This window comes from Drosophila rhopaloa, unplaced genomic scaffold, assembly GCF_018152115.1.
Source record: "Drosophila rhopaloa isolate 14029-0021.01 unplaced genomic scaffold, ASM1815211v1 contig_178, whole genome shotgun sequence".
NCBI lineage: Eukaryota > Metazoa > Arthropoda > Insecta > Diptera > Drosophilidae > Drosophila > Drosophila rhopaloa.
The window spans coordinates 761567-781921 of NW_025335059.1; the positions used below are offsets into that span (position 1 = coordinate 761567).

Sequence of the window (20355 nt, forward strand, 5' to 3'; positions counted from 1 at the left end):
TATGGTTTTCTTGTACTGGTTTTGGGGGGAAAACTAATTACCTATTTTTTGGTAAGAGCGATGAGGGACACAAAAATTAAAGTGAGGGAAAACATTAAAGAAAAAATAAATACAAATAAATTCAAATCGAACTTTTTAAGACTCGTCATAAGAAAAAAGAATGAATAAATTTAATTACCATATCATAAAAGTATTCAGATTCATAATAATGATACTATGACCTGACTTCAAATGTGTTTGAAATAAATAGCGCACAACGAGTGACTTAAATTGTGTATTTGAAATAAATGACGGAAACCAAGTGTGGCTGCCTTTTTGATCCATATATACATATATGCATATACTTCAAATTATACATACAAGTATCTTACACACGATTTCTACCCATGGTTTTGGTCATTGATAACCAGACTCCAAAATGTCAGTAAATAATAACGTTAGCATAGACTCAACCCAGACTGTAGACCGTATGAAAAATTAAATTGTTTAAACAATTAATAAAATATTTTAATTTTTGTGGTGTGAAGCAGACCGTTGTGGATACTGCAAACGTGAACCAGATAAAATCTGGTGCCCTGCCGTCACACATAATGTTTCGCATCATTTTAGCAATAAATATATAAATCTCTCAGCACGAAGTTAATTGGGAGAGTAAACCGAATCGATTTGTTGGCGATTACAGAAATAGCTCTTGCGTGAATTTAAAAACTAATTTGCACCCCAGGATCCCAAAGTGCCACTATGATGGACTACAAATTTGCACTTGACGCGAGTTAAGTGGCCACCAACGGATTATTCAGGGGGCAGATACGAGTTCATCCGAGTATCGGGGGTCGCAGTCACACTGGGCGACAAAGCTGATTATTCAATTATACCAGCGGCTTAGGCGCTCTTCATCCGCGTCGACCGCTGCCATTCACAATTTAGTGGATCGTAAATTATTCTGGGGCAGGGAATGACGGAAGAGCATTGAAAAGATGCCCTGTTTCTGCCGCATGGAAACCCAGTCAGCCGAGCGATCGCCTTCAAAAAGCTAGGGAAGTTCAGCTAGGTAACACAGCGTAACTTCAGACTTTTCCAAAAACAAAAAACCCACAACATTTTTATATTTTTTTTCTAAGTTTTGTTAAATTACCTTGATAGTTTTTTAGGTTTTTAATTGTCTCTCGATTTCTTTTGGCGCACTATGTTTGACAAAGACAAGTTGCTCCGTCCCAAGCGGCTGCAGCCCCGCCCCCTTAAGGCGTTGCGGGTGTGCTTCCTGCGAAACGGAGACCAACACTTCAAGGGTGTCAACATGGCCGTGTCACATGAGCACTTCAAGGACTTCTATTCTTTGCTACAAGCGGTCACCGAGGCATTAAGGCGACATGTGGTCCTGCGATCGGCCATTGTGAATATAGTTGGGATTGACGGATACCCTTTCACCTCGCTGGGTTGCTTCAGTGAAGGCGACGTAGTGATTTGCTGCTGCAAGTACGAAGAGCTAATTTGGGTCAGGTATAGCATCAACAAGGTCTTCTTGCGTCTTCTGGATTCGCGTAACCGCTGGCAAGATCGTCGGCTCGATGGCGAAACCCTTGAAAACATAATGCCCAACGATTTGCCCGATGCTATCCATTTGTACATCAACAATCTGGAGCCCATGGTGCAGACGGCAAGAACGCTAATATATCGTGGACAGACGCGGTTCAGCTGGACGCAGTGCATCGTGAAGGTGGTGAACAAGCAGTTCATGGACTACAACTGCGGAGATCCCTATATAGAACCGGAGGTGCTGCGACGCCTGCAGTCACATCCGAACATAATCGAGCTGATGTACTCGGTTGAGGAGCCACGCTATCTTTACATGGTACTGGAATGCCTCGACTGCGATCTCGAGGAGGTGATTCTGGACTACGGACCCATGTCGGAGGCGAATGCCAGGTCGGTTGTGAGGGGCACAGTCGCAGGACTGGCCCACATGCACCAGCTGCAACTTATCCATCGCGACATTAAGCCCGAGAATCTGCTGCTGCGCTTTTCACCCGGATCGGGTCACATCGCAATGGTCAAAATAACCGACTTTGGGATGACTGCCTACTATCGTGGCAGCAAGTTGTACTGCTGCTGTGGCACACCGTGCTATATGGCACCGGAGTTGATCGCTGAATCGGGGTATGACTACCCGGTGGATTCGTGGTCACTGGGCGTTACGCTCTTCTATATTCTTTACGGAAAACTGCCGTTCAGCAGTACCGATCAAACTGTGGTGGAGGTGTATGCGACTATCATGAGTGGAGAACCTAGTTATCCAATGGGTATGGAAGATATCCTCAGTTCAGAAGCCAGGCACTTAATCGATGGACTACTGACGAGGAACCCCAACAAGAGGCTCACGATTGCAGAGACTGCCCAGCATCCATTTCTGAGTTAAAGCGGGCTTAAATTTGTAGTATGTTAAGAATTGCTTAGGGGATCAATAAATTAGTTTAGGTTTCACAAAGGGGTATGATTTATGTTTGCGGTGAACGGTTTTAATTGGCTTGATGCCGTGAAAATAAACTACGCATGACGATGTCGATGACTGCACAGCGATACTTGTTTGAATATATCTGAGCTATTAACGTCACAATTTATTTATTATTTGTATTTGCACAATGCAGCCAAAATGCGCGTGAGTCGGGGGTAAACACTCAGATATTACGTATACGACACCTTGTACTCGAATTCGAGCCAAGATACAAACGAGGGCCATTGTTTGCGCTGTCTATTCAAATAGAGAGACCTCTGGATGTACAACCTCTGATAAATCAGAACTTTCCGGCCTAACCGATCGATATTGCGACACTTCATGAGGGGAATACAAAATATCAAGCATACGCCACCCCTTCCTCAAGGTCGACTGCATTGAGAAGTGTCTCTGCCTTTTGATTTCGTAGATAAGATGAGCTTATCGCACTTATCTTCCGCTTCGCTTTCAATTTACGAATCATTCCAATTGAACTTATTCCGCGGCAAAGCCACAAGTTGTATCTTTCAGTAACAGTATCTGTGAGAGCATCGCCGATCTGCAGTGTGAGAAATGTCGTGTGCGTTGTGCAAGTAATTTTCTCTCTTGCCGCACGTGTGTGTGTGCTCATTTACAGCGCACCGCTTTCTGTTCACAACTTTTGTTTAGTTGGAAAAATGTTCTTTCAGTCGGCCGTCATTTAATCCATTGGTCGGACTTGCGGATCCGCAGATCTCGCTGTGACAGTCGCTTTTGTGGCTGCGGCTGTGATCTCCCGGCCTCAAATCATCTCATTCCTGGTCCGACACGCGACGACAAAACAGAGCGAAATAATTTGCAGAGCTCGTTAATTTATAAGTTCATATTTATTATAAAATCGCGCTCCTAAATGCCTTTTTAAGGTTCCCGAAATATGTTGAGGCTCTTAAGCAAAACAATGGCCATCTAACAAATAATCAGTTTAAAGGTGTCAATTAATTGAACATTTCGAAAGTGATAAAATTACTTAAGCCAAAACGTGCCAAACGCTCGAAATCGAATAAAAAAAATTCACGGTGCGTGCGCTGATTTTCCAATCATATTTAATATAGTATAAAGTATTTGCTTCAGATCTTGTGAAAAGTTCTGAAAGGTGTGAAAAATCAAACAGGTTGCGGAAGTGTTTGGAATTTCATATACTTACGTTCTGTAATTTATTCATATGCCTATACAAATCTTTAAATAATGTGGCATATTTCTGCTATTTATGTGGTTAAATAATGTGGCAAATGTTTACTACTTAAATCATAAATAAAATAAACTGACTAACGAGCTGATAAGATAGTTTACTATGCCAGCGAACCGCAAAAATCTGTGAGAATCAGCTGACGCTGATGGCAAAAAAATAGATTTCTCGCACCTGGGTTGCACTTATCACAAGTTTCTGTTTGCTCAATAGACGCTTGAGTTACCTATGCCAAATAAAATAATTGAAATGGCAAATCCTTCGCCCCACCTCCCACAGATGCGATTCAATTTCTCCACCCACTCGGCGGCGCCCACCTCAACGGCAACAACAACAACGCAGGCAAATGGAGGAGATAAGGCAGCCCAACCGCTGAAGAAGTCCGTCGAAGCGGATCCCGACTCGCTGGACAGTGTGATCAGCAATCCGCAATCCTATCCCATCACCATAGTGCCCAATCGGCCGACCAGCTACTATGGCCTAACCCAAAATGGAAAACCTTTTCCGCGCCAACCAAGCTGCAGGTGAGTGCTAGCTATTCTCTGGGCTATTTACCCGGCTTAAGTGATTTGGTCAATAAGTAACGATTAGTTAGAGCGGCTCTAATTGTTTGGGCAAATTCAGACCACTTTAACGTTGGCCTGGGCGGAATCGCTTGTTGAGGAGCTTCAGTTTCATTCAATATCGCGAAGTTGGAACGTCTAGAGAGATGCAGGTGCCGCTCAGCGATGTCCAGGTCCTGCAGGATCCCACCGATGCCGAAACCCTCGTCGGCGGCGACAAGGAGGAGACCTTCGCCCACATGAAGGAGTGGAAGCGCCAGTACATGCGGGGCATTTCGCACACGCCCTCGCAGGCGGGAGTCTACTACGAAGCCTTGAAAGGATCCAGCCACTCGCTGGCCAAAGGGTGCGCATTAGAAAAATATAAAACAAAAAAATATATATAGGAGATCCCCCATTTGTGTCACATTTGCTCAGATCTCATCTTGGAACTTATAGCTCATATTAGACTGTTAAGATTATGCTGTTCAATTCATTTGGTTTTGAACTTGTTACTGAGGATGCTAACAAGTAACTTTTATTTATCTCAAAGGTTAGCTTCCGTGTAAATTAAATTTGTTAAAGACACTTAGTGAACGGAGACATTATATAGAAATGTTGAGCGCAAATAACAATTTACTATGAGGTCCTTTAAGTATTTATTCTGGTGCACTTCTGCTGTCTTAAGACGTCAAACTCGACATTTAAGTCCTTAAAAATGAATATTGAGTGTGGCTTGCTTTGGGCCCATTCCATTCCATTAACCACAATTAAAACCTTAAAATAGTTTTTTTTATAATTGGTTTTTACTAGCCCCTTTTACAAATTATTTTTACAAATTTAATTTAAAAGGAAGATGTGACTCAAATAAATTTATTTAAACGTAAAGTAAACTCACTGAAGAACTTCTTAAAAATGGATTAGTTATATTCTTGGTAAATATTGCATATCCATTTCAGTTAACTCTTAGACTTCGTATATAAGACCCGGATATCCGTAATCTAGACCCCATACCCTTTTGATTTAAACTGTAGATCGGAGGAAACTTGCGAAACATCAAAAATAGGAGCTTCGGGCAACAATTACCCAATTACTCAAAGTTCCGCTGGCTTTCCGCCCAGTAATTAGCTCGTCAAGGGGCCTGACATTCAACTTGAACTTGCCGACAGCCGCTCCATCATCGCAGTGCGTCTGTGTCACGTTGTCGCATCTTCTGGGCTTTTTGTCTAGCTGATTAGCAGAATGCCGCCCGCCGTTTGCGGTTGTAATTTATATGGCTACGCCCACGGTACTGGTTTATATTGTAGCTGCAGATTGCAGTGCCTGTGATTTAGGGGCGCGTTACGAATGCGATTCATTAGGCCAGGCATTCAGTCTTTTTGCCCCATCAAATCTTGACGGCATCTCGTTCTCACACTTGTCACCTGCTAAACGGTTGGCCAAAAGGTTTCCCACCGGAGATTGCTTCCCTTTTCCCAGGCACTTTCTTCACCGTTTCATAGCGAATATACAGATTTTATTCCATTTTTTACTATTGCGTGGGCTGCTCATTTATGAATAAAATGTGTGCCGACACACTTCAAAGCTAGAAAATGAATCATTTGGTATAAATTTAGCCAGCTGAGCTCTAAATTTGATTAGCGGGTATTAATGCAATCGGCACAATGCCAATTAATCGACTTGAGCAAGTGTCAATGTGGGGTTAAGGTAATTGGCATCCGAGAAATGCCGGGAAATGTGGGTGTTGATATCGGTCGGTGCATCCAGTCCCATTAAATCGCCTACTTTGACAAGTTGAGGTAATAAATCAAACAATTTGTGGGTGAGCTGCAATTAAGTGCCATAAGCAGGGATGGATCAGATTGCTCTGAATCTGGAGTCCGATCTGTCCCATTTGTCCGCCTTGCGACATTGGCATTCGCGACTGGCGATGTTAATTAGATGCACTTCTCGTGTGCCCCGTCCAAAAACAAACGAGTGCAAATGCGCACACTTAATTTACACAAATTAAACAACACGATGTCGCGACATCCAATTTCATCTGACACTTAAATAAATCATAGAAATCATATTCATTGCCATTTGCAAAGGAAAAGAGGGTATACAATTGTTAAAACTAATAAGGATGAAAGTAATAAAATATGTGCGGGATTTTTGGAAGGTGCATAAAAAAACTGCACTCAGTAAAAGGCTATATAAACATATATTCATTATTTATCTGTAAATAGATGCTTATTATATAGAATGGGTATGTCCTCCGCATGTCAAAAAAAACAACAAAAGGAAATGAAGATGTGAAGTTGAAAAGAAGCCTCAAAGTCCTTATAAGCAATTTTAGTTTTAAGATATACAATACATACATATTAAATTTTTCTAAGATTGAACTCAGGATTCCACTTTTTACAGGGGGTCCACTTTTTCAGGTTACTGAAATTTTATGGATATTGTTTGTAATGATTAATCTAATTACCGGATTTATAATTTTTAGTACTTAGCCTTCTGAAGTTACAAATTTTTTATTGCACACTTTTGGGCATTTTGGATAAATAATTGTAATTTCTGTTCGCAGATCTCGCAATTTCCGGCCTGGCAGCATGCGGCGAGTTCGCAGGCGGGCGGTGTTTAAAAACGGCGACTGCAATGTGGTGCAGAAGCACCTGCAAAGGCGCCGTGTGCGCTTCCTGCAGGACATGTACACCACCATGGTGGATTGGCAGTGGCGCTGGACTCTGTTGGCCTTCGCCCTCAGCTTCATCCTCTCGTGGCTCTTCTTTGCGCTCATCTGGTGGCTAATTGTCTACACACACGGCGATTTGGAGGACATTCACATGCAAGGTTTGTTAGCTATCGGAATTTAAGATGATTTATATTATATCCGATATTTTTCCTTACCTTTCAGAGGATTCTGGCTGGGCGCCTTGTGTGTCCGCAATTGACGGATTCACCTCCTGTTTCCTCTTCTCCATTGAGACGCAGCACACGATTGGCTATGGAGTTCGTACCACTTCGCCCGAGTGTCCAGAGGCCATCTTTATGATGTGCTTCCAGTCCATTTACGGCGTGATGTCCTCCGCTTTCATGGCCGGCATTGTCTTTGCCAAGATGACGAGGGCCAAGCAGCGGGCTCAGACCTTGTTGTTCTCGAAGCACGCGGTTATTTGCCAGCGGGATGGTAACCTTTCGCTGATGTTCCGGGTGGGCGATATGCGAAAGTCGCACATCATTGGAGCCGGAGTGAGGGCTCAGTTGATACGGACAAGGAGCACCAAGGAGGGCGAGGTGATGACGCAGTACTTCACGGAACTGGAGATTGGCACCGATGACTCTGGCTCCGATCTGTTCTTCATCTGGCCCATGGTCATCGAGCACAAGATCGACGAGACCTCGCCGCTGTACAACATGAATGCCACCGATATGCTGCAGGATAAATTCGAAATCGTGGTGATCCTCGAGGGCACCGTGGAGTCCACTGGACAGAGCACTCAGGCCAGATCCAGCTACATAAACACGGAGATCCTTTGGGGCCACCGATTCGACCCGGTGGTGCTGTACAACAAGGATCTGCAGGCCTACGAGATCGACTACGGTCGCTTCAACGAAACCACTCAAGTGGATACACCATTGTGCAGTGCCCGGGAATTGAACGAGATCTATAAGATCCAGGAGGGATTCCGCACACCAGGTATGAAATGGGGAAGAGTTCCTCCTCAACTCTGTTCTATATTGTGTTCCATCCCGCAGAAACCACCTTCACCATGCGTCAACTGTCCCACAATCATTCCGATCAGGCCTCTTAGGACCAGAGTACAGTGTTTCGTCCCTGTGTTGCTATAGTTTGTAATCGTTTTTGTCCTATGTGAGTTGCATTCTACATTGCTTCGAGTTTCACCATTCACGTGTTGTAGTTTTCTGTTTTCCCTTGCAGTTTCCCCCTCGATCCAGTCGAGGTGTTCCTGCAGTTCCGGCTATCAGACACCTGGAAGGCAAAGCCGCCTGCGCTGGCAACTCTCGGTGCCCTTGTAGTGCTAACCGACTATCCACACTTAAAAGTACGAGTTCCCCTACGAAAATAAGTTAATAAACGCTTTAGTTTGAGTCTACACCCAAATTGTATGTCCCTGGGTTTGGGAGTCCATACAAATGACACATAATTGCCGAGCTCGCTGCCAGGTAGCAGTTCCAGTCGGGACCAACCCACTCATTAGGCATCATTAATAACCCGGGCATATCAATGCAAGAGGTGCCAAAAATGCTCAACATGCACACATGCACATTTCGCAAAAAACAAGTTCGTTGCGGCAGTCTTTTGTTCGTGGGCGAGTATTAGGGTGAGTATTCTATATCGAGGGGCAATGGCGCTTGCGAGAAACATTCATATCCTTTTAATTGAAATTGAATCAATAACTCTTATTTGCGCAAACTAATCAACACTAAATTATAACACTCACAGAAAAACAACTTGAATATTTATTATCGCATTTATCACCGCTCCCAGGGTGGATATCTAATGAAATGTGGGTGTGGGTCAGATGCCTGGTATGCCCCAGTGCCCGGGCCATAAATACAATGCCAAATTTCAGCAACTCTATTACAACTCACCCGAAAAAAATTAAAGAAAAATAGCAAAAAAAAAAACGAAAATATAGCAAAAAATAAATAGGAACGCAAACGAAATCGAAATGAATGTTGGCTGCCAAAGGCGGGGGCTGTCCCAAGGGGGGGGTGGAGTGCAGAATGGTGGTGGTGCAGTGGTTCAGTGGCTCACCAGTGGTGCGGTGGTGCTGAGTGCTGTGCAGCGTCCTTAACCCAGTTTCGGGCCCAGTCGCAGTGGAGTAGAACCAACCAGCCAGGCAGCAGTCATGTGGGGCGCGCTTTATGTTTAATTACTTGTTAAATGTTTTGTCGCTTTTATCAGCTCACATGCTTAAGAGCCCATTAGCCAGAGTCGAGCACCCACTACTCCTTGCCACGGAGTGACATGCGTCGCTTTCGGCATTTCGGGCACTTCGGGCTTTTTGGGGGACACACATTTCGATGGCCGCCTGGCTCTTGTGTGATTGGCTTCGACGAAACGTGCCGCCTGATCGACAGAATTAAAATATTATTCGCGCATGAAACGTTGCAGGCAACCAGCACTGCATGTGGCACACCATTTGGCGACTGCGACTGCGACTGATACTTCGCCTCCGACTGTGGCACGTTTCGAAGACAAAAGGCGCCACCCAAATGGCTACAACCACTTGGCCCCGCGGGTCATAATTCCCGCTCCTACCCCCGGAAAACGTTTGCCAGTTGTGCCAAACAATTTCTCGTGTAATTTTTAATTTGCTGCACAAAAGCACGCGAACAATGCATGAACGTGGTCCGTTTGTCAAGCTAACCATGTCGAATGCTCCTCCCAATTGACATGGATAGACGTGGACCCATCGCCCAATAAGCTTTAAAAAATGGAGTACCTTTTTGCAAGCAATAAACTATTTTTGGATATTAAAAATAAGGTCTCATTATTGATGTATAGTAACTATTCAATTCAATAGCTCGATGAAAACTTATCTTGAAAAACAAGATAATAATACAGGAAGATTTAAAAAATTGTAAAAATGCTTTTAACGCTTACTTTAATTATCTTTTAGGGATAACCCACTCCGTTTATAAGCCAAATATTCATAAATTACAAATGTGTTTAGTACATTTTATAATCCATCAATAAATACCAAACACCACACTCCGTTTTCGAAATTTGACAGCCAAGTGGCGACAGTGACTGCGGCCTAATAAAGACATCAATTGGGAGGATGACTCAGGTGGCATTACGCCCGGAGATCTGGAGGCAGGGAGCTGATAAACGAAGTTGCAAAACAAGCTTTAAATTAACTGCGGTCGGCAGTGCGAACAAAACAAAAGGTAGAACATGCTACATAACTCATCCATAATCAACACTGTTTACATAAATTTCAAAAATTATTACACGGCAACGGTGGCCAAGGGGATTCCGACTCCATCAGGCTCGAGTTGGGTTCGTTTCGGGACTGAGACTGAGACTGGGTCTGAGACTAAGACTGCGAGTGGAACTGGACCTGAAACTGAGCAATGGGATCGGGGAGAGCGCGTGATGAATGCTTAAATAATGCGCTTAACCCTGTGCGAACATAATTTATGGTGTGCGGATATGCATGAGTACAGTACAAGCCGGCGGTAAGTACGAATACACGAGAGTCGGTCAGCACAACACACGCTGTTTTCATTGTTATTACACGGACGTTGCCGTTGACCAATCTGTAAGCCCTCTCCGCCATCCGCTGCCATTTTGGCCAAATTGATTAATTACGGTCATTCGGGGACGCAGCAGCGCTGCATAAGTAGCATAAAATGCCATAAACCGCCGGCCAGGAGTCGCCGCAGCTCGAAGTCATTTGCCACTAAGGACAAATGCCGCCAAAAAACGAAATTACTCAGCCGTAGCGAACGGGGCAAGAGATCTTCTTCATTTTGCGACCGGGTCGCAGCTTGAGCCTTGCCGCTATATGCCGCAATTGATTTAAGTTGCCCCGAATGGCCAGCGAAGTTGGATGGGACGCTGCGATGGGTTAAAATATACGAGAATGTATATATAATTGTGAATCGCCTCTGGGCGTGGTGCATGTTCTGTTGTAAGTAATAAGCATTTTTATGTCGCAATTGGCCGGGGAGGGGTTAAGGGCAAGCCAAAATAATGCTTAACACGCCGTTGCCGCTGACATGCTCAACTTGATGATGACGCTGCCTCCGGGCTGGAGCGCTTGAATAATATTGAAATTAATTATTTTTGATGGAAATTATTAAGTAATTTTTATGTTGCCAGCGAAAATAAGCGGTCTTGTTGAGCTTCTTTCGTCTTCCCTCCTAATTAATTGTATTTATTAAATAACATAATAAATTAGCGCTTGCACTTGTTGTTATGCTTGCTCCAATTAAGGAAGTGCCACTCCAAGACGATCAAAATGTCGGCTCTGAAGTCCCGTCCAAATTGGCTATCGGGTCAACCGGTTTGTGATGGTTTTTATTTTGGTTATTTTGCTGTTGCCTGGCTTTGTTGATAACGCGCTTTAATTAAAAATCTGCATACATTTTTGGGCAGTTGCAAGTCTCGCAGCTTTTTTCTTCCATATCTCGCTTTTTTTCACGAAGACCCGCCAAAAATATCAAAATCAAAAGCGGCGCAGGCTCTTTTATGACAGATCTCACTTTAAAGTTGACGTCCGAACTGTCAGAAAATAACACTTGAAGTCTGGGGGGAAGATGCAGTTTCCCCCGCTCGTTCGTGGCCGTAACTTTATGTTATTTTGGTGGATTTCTGATGTGAAGTGAAGTTAATTTAGCGAGCTTCGACTGACACAAAAGAAATTTAACAATGAGTGTTAAGCTTCTACTTGATACACAAGTGTTAATAAAGGGCAAGGGCCTCTTCAAATAAGTTCAAAGTTATTGATTTTGTTAGAGTTTTGAAAATTATATAGTATTCCCTTGTAAAATAAGATTGAAATTTTTAAATTTTTGGATTATGGAACAACATTGTTTAAAGTCACTTCCAGTTGATGCTCAATTTTTGCACGCTTATCCTTCATGGTTGCTTTAACGAGTTCCAGATAAAGAGCCGTCTTAATTTTTCAAAATTATAACCTTCATGCTTGATTGTTTTCTGACGAAGCTGGATGCTTGACCATAAAGTTCAAAGGCCCCAAACATCAGCTTATACTAACTAGGCAATATACTGATGCCAAAAGCCATGAATCACTTTCAAGCATTCATAAAAAAACATTTACAAGCAGCTTCTATTCAAATGACCGATACCAAATGTGTAATTTTATTTCCGTCCAATCTTCTGGATGGGTTTCTTAACGGGCCCCTTTCACATTTGCACATAATAATGTTTTGGGCTTTGGCTTTTTGGAAAGTCTTACTTTTAGAGGCATGTGAAAATGATCTCAAATTTGGAACGAAATGCGATGATGGGTGGAGATTTTGGGCATTTTCAAGACGATTCCATATGCTGTAAACAATTTGCAAATGGCTTGGGCAGCTTTATCTTAATGATGCATAATAAAATTATGGCGGCAATCAGCGGAAATCAATAACAGGCTGCAGAGAAAGTAATTATTGGCCGCTCAAGTGGCTCCGACACCCGTCAAATCACCGGTATGGCTCTTATCCGATAAGAGGAGTTTGGGATAAGATGCGGTGGAGATGAAAGTCGGGGTGGGGCAGTGGGCAGTGGCAGCCCTGGAATCCATCTCCTGCCATTTGGCGGCGGCTCGTTTGCACCCATCGTCACTTGATTGAAGGCTCAGAATGCAGAAGCGGGCAACAAATCAACGCCGGGACTTGAGTTGCTTTTGCAAACTGACCTACAGCAGCAGCTATGGCAAAAAGCAGATTGCAGATACCAGTTCTTTGCTCGCAGTTTTATTGATGCAAATTGCATGCCCTGGGCCCTGTAATCAGTCCGCGTCCGAGGGCTCTGTGCGTGCAATTTGAGCGACAAGTCGAACCCCGCAGCCGGACGGAATTGGGTCACATTTGGTTGCGTGGAGCTCACTTAACTGCGATGATTGGCCAAATGGCAAAAGCCTAGTGGCGGCGCCACCTAGCGCCCGCTGACTGCACTAAGCCACCTGGCTTGATTGACAGCCTGAATACATCATCCCCTTCTGGGATGAACGCCCTTGCCTGGACCGCTGTCCTTGCCATGTAACGAGCTTTAAATAGCTTCAATTACAGGTCGAGATTGCATAATGCCCGGCTTCAATTCGATTCCCCCTTCGCGGTGCTCCTGTTTTTTTTTCCCCTTTGAGGCTTTGAACTTAATACTGGCGGACGGATGGACAGGGCTTGATGAACGACAACGGCACGCCAGGAGGTCATGTCACAAAAATATCCATTAACACATCATAAAAATTAAAAATTAAGAAACCATACGAGCCAGGCAATAAAACCGCAATGCCTGTAAAATAAAATATCTGTACAGTGAAATAAAAACGCCAAGGCATGCCAAGATAATCGCAGACGAGAGAGAGAAAAGTGAAACCGGTAATTATGCATTATGTATGCACGCCACCAACGCGGCGGATTAAAATGAGGAGCTGGGGACCAGAGACCAGGGACCAGGATAGCCAACTTTTGCGAGTGCCGGCTTACTGTCTGCCCACGCTAAGTAGGAAACACATTTTTGCTGCTTTTTCGGCAATTTACGTGCCTTGGCGCGCGACCCGCAAACAAAAGACTTAAGCGACGAACCAGCAGTAACATAAATTTCACTTAATTGCAGAAGGCAAAAACCAGAATGCATTCAATCGATAAACAGAGTGCAACGAATAAATGAGCTCGGCACGCAGGCAAAATGCTTAATGCCGCTGTGTCAGGCAAAAATATGCAAAGCACATAAAATTAAGTAAAACAAAAGCTGCCCAGAACATTTATCTCCGCTTCGATTGCGCTTCCATTGAAATGCATGTGGAGCAGTTCAACGTCTTCCGCCTGAAGATCGCCGCTTGCAAATTTGTCGCAAGATCAGCAACCAACCACTTCCCAGTAGCAGTAGCTCATTTTCATTGTACTGGGGCTTATTTCTCACTCGCAGGCAATGACAGTGAATACTCGTACACTCAGAAAAATTATACTTAAAATATGATTTAAGAAACTCATAATCTTAAAGATAGATGGTATCGTTTTAAATCAACATAACTTTCAGTTTTGCCGCGGAAAAGCAATTGGAAGCCCACTTACATTTGTAAGTTTTTATAAAATAAAAGAAAAATTATAAGAAAAATCATTACGTCAATAAGCTTGAGAGAGAAAAAAGTTCGTTTATAAATTTCAGCAAAAAGTTTGAAAAAATTATGAAACATTTGGCTTCACTTGATTCAATTATAAACATATACGCTTTTTCTCTAAGTGTACGGCACTCGAAATTTTTTGCTTCGTTTTTTGGCCATTTTTTCCCTGCAAGTGTTAAAGTCAACAATCGTGAGAAAAGAATTTTATTGTTGTTTCGCCTGTGTGTGGGGCTGCACTTTTTTCGTGCCTTTTCTGTCTTTTTGTTTATTTTCATTTTGCGGATACTGAAGGTCACTCTGCCTTGATTGCTGACTGCGGCTGGGCCAACTTGAGCTGAAGTTGAATACTGTTTCTCGTATCTTTTTGGCCGTTTTTTGGCTGCATATGATGCCTGCCAGCACCAGAAGTTGCCTTTGTCGAGCTCGCCTTAATATCTCTCTTTTTCTGGGCAGCCTGTCCCCTTTTGCCGCGCTCATGTTAAATTGTCCGTTTCATGTTTCTGCTTAAATGTCAGTTGTAATTTGTTGTATTAACCCATACCACATGAATTATGTTTAGTTCGAATGTAATTGATTTTAATGCAATTTGAATGGCAACAACACAACACAACGGCCGCACGGCAACAACAATGGCAGTATTAACAATAACAGCCACAGGAGCGTCGTCGGCAAGGCAAATTGAAAATTGCCCTCAACTCTGGCCGAGATTAAATGGAATTATGCAAAAGAGCTGCCTGGGAACGGTCTGAGGCGATCCGAACACGATCTCAATGAGAACTTCATCAAGAATTGGGTGCAGCTGGGATGAAGTGGTGAGGTGTTGCCTCGACTAACAACGTTATCGATACATGTCGTCGGCTTTGAGTCAGTTATCGCATCACGAGCTACTGACAACTCTAGTCTAGACCTTTAATTAGCAGAAGCATATTTAGACAACCCTTAGTTTGATTCTCTATGAAGTCCCCAAGTCGGAAAAAATTACAGCAACCCGTGAGCTTTCACTCCAGGGAGCTGGAAAGTCTTAAAGGCAATTTTAGTTTATTTACGGAGCGACCCCTATATTTTGTAGTTTAAAGCCTGTCGAACAAAAAAACCGAGATACAAGTGCAGCTAGTACGCGAAATACACTATTCCAATTGCAATTTTGTGACCATGACCGCTAACCCGTGCATATTCTGTTTAGATGAGCAGCACTTACCACGCCGTATTCCCTGCGGCCATTCCTTCTGCGCAGAGTGCTTTGATAAATATTTGGAACTTGTTCGGGACTCGCGCTGTCCACTTTGTAGACGCGATTTCAGGACGGACTTTCCTCCTCCTCTCGATGATTTCAGCCGAGTGACCTTCGCGTCTGGAGAGGAATCCGAACCTTTAGTAGCACTGCCCGAGGTTGAGCTGGACACGCTGGTGCTGACCCTTTCGGAACAGGAGTGCCGGTTCTTCGATCAGCTTTATCGGGAGGTTGAGCTGGTGAACGGTCGGGAGTAGATGACCAATGTGGGGCACAAAGTCCCTGCCAACGATCTGTGATTCTTGTTGTTTTTGTCTACTTGTATATATTGTGTATAATATTTTATAATTAGCCTTCTTGGAAAAAATGTCTGTCTGATTGTTTTTGGAAAGTGCCACACTGGAGATGGGTGACGATGAGAATAAAGATGTTAATTTAATTTCAAAATAAATTATACTTTGTATAGAGACAGCTTGTATTCATATCACTTTTTTTAGTAACTCGTTAAGGGTTACAGAAAAACCAGAGAAATCATAAATGACATTCATATTCAAATGTAATCAAAGTAAAATCAGGTCTTTAGCAGATATAAAATAAATTAAATTATAGTATTTTGCGTTATATAAACACAAATAAATAACAACAAATGCAAGGTTTTTTCTTGGAAAAGAAGACCCTATCCAGCTTCGCAAAGATGCTAAAGAAAAACGCTTAAAACCATTGTAGCCGTATCGAAATAAATGTGAGCTTCTGGGCCAGATCGATGGCTAAGTCAGGTGCCCAACCGTTGGCCAAGAGCATTGCCGTGTTCTCGGCTATCGCCATCTGCGCTTCAGCGCTTTTCCGGCGACTGCTCATCCATCTGCAAGTGCAAAAGCTGCGCCATCGATCAGCATTTGTATCTGCTCGTGCAGGCGCAACTTAATTAGACGCTTAGACTGGCTAATTGCCGTGGAGCCGGGGCTGATAAATTGATAAGCCCGACCGCAGATGAACAGCTAACGATGGTCATTAGCAGAAGTGACAGCGGCAGTCCGCAGCAGCAGCAGCAGCAGCCAGTTGGGCGACTGAAAAATGGTGCAAAAATGTTTATTAAATGTCCATGGCTGGCCGGCGGTCAGTGGAGCAGGCCTAGCCCAATACCAGACTCCCAAACTCCCAACTCTGGCTGCATTTGTTTGTTTGCCGTTGTCTTTTTTGGCGCTTTATCGCACGAATCATTTCTGGCTGGCCATTTTGACAGCGTTTTGAGTCAACAACATGGCGCATGCAGCAGATACAAATCTAAGCGGCACATTATGCAACGGCCGGGCGATCGTGCAAATGCTAAGAGCCAAAAACTATCTCATGGATTTGCGCAATTTGTCATCCTGGAATCGGAATCTGAATCGGAATCGCAGGCAAAGTCAGTACGTTGGGGAAAGGGGAGGAGATGTGGGATGGGTGGGGGGTGTCTGGGAGTGCGTGTGTGCGGGCGTGGCCGGCAAAACAGTTTTATTGATAAGGCTTGCCAGACGACTTCGATATTGCATTTAGTTGGCCAATTATTAATGCCCCTTGTCGCCGGCCTGCGTGTAATTTGTGGCAGTTGTTCGAGCTGCTGAACTGCAGTTACTGAAATGCGATACACACCGTCGATTGCTCATTTATGAATGTCCGGCGATGGCCGCGATGTGCGATCGTCAATCTTCGAACTTAGCCACGCTTACATGTGATTTAACAAGCTAACAAGCTGTGGCTTTATCGCCGATTAGTTGCTCTCGATAGTGCTGGCCAGATCGGCTGTCGTTTTGGCCAGACAGACTCTAACCCAGGGTTCATTGAACGTTCGGCTTTCAACAGATCGCAGCATGCAACATGCAGCAAACGTGCCACATTTTTAGCATTTTTATTATCGCAAGTCATTTGTCAAATTGCTAAACTGACATTAAAGCCGCCTTTCCTGTGGGCTGATAAACCAATTTGACATTTTAGCCGGCGATGATCGATGGCTGCACGAGATTCCCCCGATCCACCCAATTCGCCTGGGAGTGCAGGCTGGTGACATTTTTGCGCCAATTTCGGTCGCTGGGCCATCAGTTAAGAGCCCCAGCCATCAGCCATCACCCATCAGACCTCAGACCCTCAATTCGCATTTTTCGCTTTCAGTTTTGCAGCTTTTCGCCTCGCTTTTTTTCGGGGGGCTTTGTTTTGTTTGGAGTTGCCGTTTGCATGCGTGGGAGTTGCACGAATTGTGTCGTTAAATAATGCTCCATGTTTGTCCTGCACGAGACCCGCGAAACACACAAACCGAAACGAAACCAAACCAAGTCAAACAAAACGAGTGCACTGGGCGAAAAGTGAATACGGTAGTTTGTAAACCTTAAATTTACAATGCGGAAAGAGTTGGTTGGTTTGAAAAATTAATAAATAATAAAAACATGCAAAAAGGATAAATCACAGTTTTCCATCAATAAATTTAATGTTATTTACCAATAAAACTTTGAAAGGAAAGGCTTTAAAAAAGATTAAGTCCGCCAAGCTATAAAATCACTCAATAAAAAGTTTTATAACATGGTTTAAATTACTTTTTAAAAATTATTTTTATTTGAACTTTCTTTTTCTGTATAATAACTCTTACGATTTGCAAATATTCCGTCAATAAATAAGTAGTAAAGTAAATATATGATGTATATTTTTTTGTAGCGCTTTTATCCTAATTTTTATTTTTTAAATTTATTATATGCATTTTATGTTAACTTGCAATAAAATGTGATGTTAAACATTAGTTTTTGCAGTGCCGACAAACAACAGAAACGAAACTGGTTGGTTTGGCCGAGAGCGCGGAAGCGCTGCTCAAATGGCAACTGGAGCAGCGTTTTTGGGTGGCCGGACGGATCGGGTCCAGCCGGGTCTTGGGGCTGGGGTCTTGGGACCGGGGTCTCGGGTCTGGAGTCCTACTCCAGTACCTGGCAGCCGTGCCGGCCTTGCATTTGATGTTGATGCTGCTGCCGCCGCCACCGCCGCCGCGCCGCTTTGTTTAATTGATAGACGACGATGACTGCGACGACCCACGCGGCGGAGCTGAGGAGTTGCGGAGCTGCGGATCTGCGGATCTGGCTTCCAGGCCAGGAGGAGCGAAACCGGCGGCACGCGATGTCTTGGATCTTTAGCTCTTTGGCGGCCGGCCGCCAGTGGCAGGCAACCCATCGAACTCAAACTGTGCGCATGCGCATGCAACAGAATGCGACGTCGCGGCGTTGACAGATTGATGCCCCCTAACTCAGCCCAAGCCCCCGCTTCATTATTCAAATTACTTGTGTGTTTGTGCGGAATTTATCAAAGTCCTCCCGCAGCCAAAGATGTTAGAATGGTTAAACAGAAAAGGTACAACAACAAAAACCCGGGGAAATGAAGGCTAAGGTTAGCATGTGGACTAGTTGTATTTGGCGTGTGTTCGCGTGGGCGTCAAATGCTGTTTTCCCCTGCTCGAAATAAAACTATTTGCAGGTCAGTTAAGATAAGTTCCATCGTGTCCCATTCAAACTTTCCTTTTGGCTAAGGGCAGCTCTCAAAAAACTGGAACGCGAAATGTATATGTGACTGCAAATGTGACTATGACTCTGACTCTGACTGCAACTGGGTGCGGCATAAATTCTCATAAATCTATGGCCCAAAAATCAGCAGTGTACATATGTAGATAGGTATATACACATGCTGGCTGGAGTAATTAAAGCAGTTTAACATGTCTGTGAGCCTGGCCAGTTTTTGGAGCTGTCACAACATCAACAAGCCTTCATTCATGCTCTGCGACAGCCACAAGCCAGCCAGTTAGCAGAGGTCCGTCATTCAGTCATTCCGTCAGTATGGCAGTCTGTCAGTCAGTCAGTCAGTCAGGCGACCAGTCATTCAGTCAGCCAAAAACTTGCCATAAATCAACTCATTTGAAATGCATCAAAGGCAGCAATCAGAAACCGAAACAGTAACAGTTACAGACACAGAAACTGCCCAAAAGAAAAACGCAGTCAGTTGCACAAATATTTTTACACGTACCAGCGATTTCCAATTGAAATCGAACACATTCAGCGGAAAGTGACAATGCGCGGGCGGGGCAACAACTATGGTTGGCAAAAAAAAAAAAACCAGCCTAAAAATAAATCAAACTAAAAGCTTAAGAAACCAAGAAAAAACACCGCTCAACTGTCGTGGGCCATTCGTGTTGCACAATGTGTGAAAACAGGATCAAAGTCCTGCCTAAACATTTGTCAACCCAGCGGCGCTTATATAATCAACAATGCAGATTCGGTCTTTATTTTTTCTACCAATTAAACAGTTTGTCTGCTGGCTGGCAACAAGCATCAATCAAATGGCCAGGAGGACAAGCTTTGGTTTTAAGTTTTGGTCAGACTACTGTTGGAATCGCCCTCGGAATGCAGATTGTTCGTTTGGCTTATGACAGGCTTCTGGTTTTGGGGCGTGGCCATTATTAGCATCGCCGGCCAGTGCTTAATTGATTCGGTTGTTGGCCATGTTAATTGACAGCACGCACGGATGTAACATTGCGATAGAAGCCGGCTGACACGGGCCCAGTTAGTTGGCCAGTCAGTCGTCAGTTGTCAGTCAGTCAGCTGGTCGGGCAGTCAGTCCACGACGAGTGGTCCAAACAAAGTATATGCCAACTTATGCGATGGCCTATACACACAATAGCTGGCGGGAGTCGGTAAATTTCACTTATCAAGAGCGAAACAATTAACGGCTGCTGCTGCACGAGTTATAAATATAAATGTCAGGATGTCTGGAGCCCTGGGATTCGTGAGTGGCCTGACCCACATGCAATTGGCAACTGCCAGCAATTTGCCACCTAAGCGAGAATTATGATCGCCAGCATTTTCCGGGCCAGATAAGGCGGCACACAACTTATGCGCAAATGCGGCTGTCACAGGCTCAAATCCGAATCTGTATTCGAATCCAAATCCAAATCCGAAGCCAACTTCCCACCAGCTCCATAGAAAAGTCAACAGCCAGCAGAGCGGTTTCGTTATAATTTCTATTATTTTCCCTTTTGGCATAATTGC

General features: G+C 44.0%; 3 protein-coding genes across 7 annotated transcripts; all 3 read left to right on the top strand.

The window, feature by feature from the left end:
• Nucleotides 1-1037: 1037 nt before the first annotated feature.
• Nucleotides 1038-2485, top strand: LOC108051538 (serine/threonine-protein kinase DCLK1). The gene has a single exon (XM_017133670.2). The coding sequence runs from the start codon at nt 1187-1189 to the stop codon at nt 2414-2416; it is 1230 nt and encodes a 409-aa protein (XP_016989159.2). The 5' UTR covers nt 1038-1186; the 3' UTR covers nt 2417-2485.
• Nucleotides 2486-3195: 710 nt separating this feature from the next.
• On the top strand, nt 3196-8358 carry LOC108051567 (G protein-activated inward rectifier potassium channel 3). Of its 5 annotated transcripts, none has more exons than XM_017133703.2 (6): nt 3196-3546; nt 3996-4240; nt 6828-7093; nt 7158-7940; nt 8000-8114; nt 8184-8358. In XM_017133703.2, exons 2-5 carry the CDS (start codon nt 3996-3998, stop codon nt 8053-8055), a joined length of 1350 nt encoding a protein of 449 aa, XP_016989192.1. In that variant the 5' UTR covers nt 3196-3546; the 3' UTR covers nt 8056-8114; nt 8184-8358. The 5 variants fall into 5 exon arrangements, with proteins under 5 accessions (XP_016989192.1, XP_016989193.1, XP_016989191.1 ...); XM_017133704.2 differs by having other exon boundaries at nt 8164-8266; XM_017133702.2 differs by lacking the exon at nt 8000-8114.
• A 6735-nt stretch (nt 8359-15093) lies between these two features.
• LOC108051542 (E3 ubiquitin-protein ligase TRIM50) lies at nt 15094-15659 on the top strand. Its single transcript, XM_017133674.2, has one exon. It carries the CDS (start codon nt 15223-15225, stop codon nt 15556-15558), a length of 336 nt encoding a protein of 111 aa, XP_016989163.2. The 5' UTR covers nt 15094-15222; the 3' UTR covers nt 15559-15659.
• The last annotated feature ends 4696 nt before the right edge of the window (nt 15660-20355 follow it).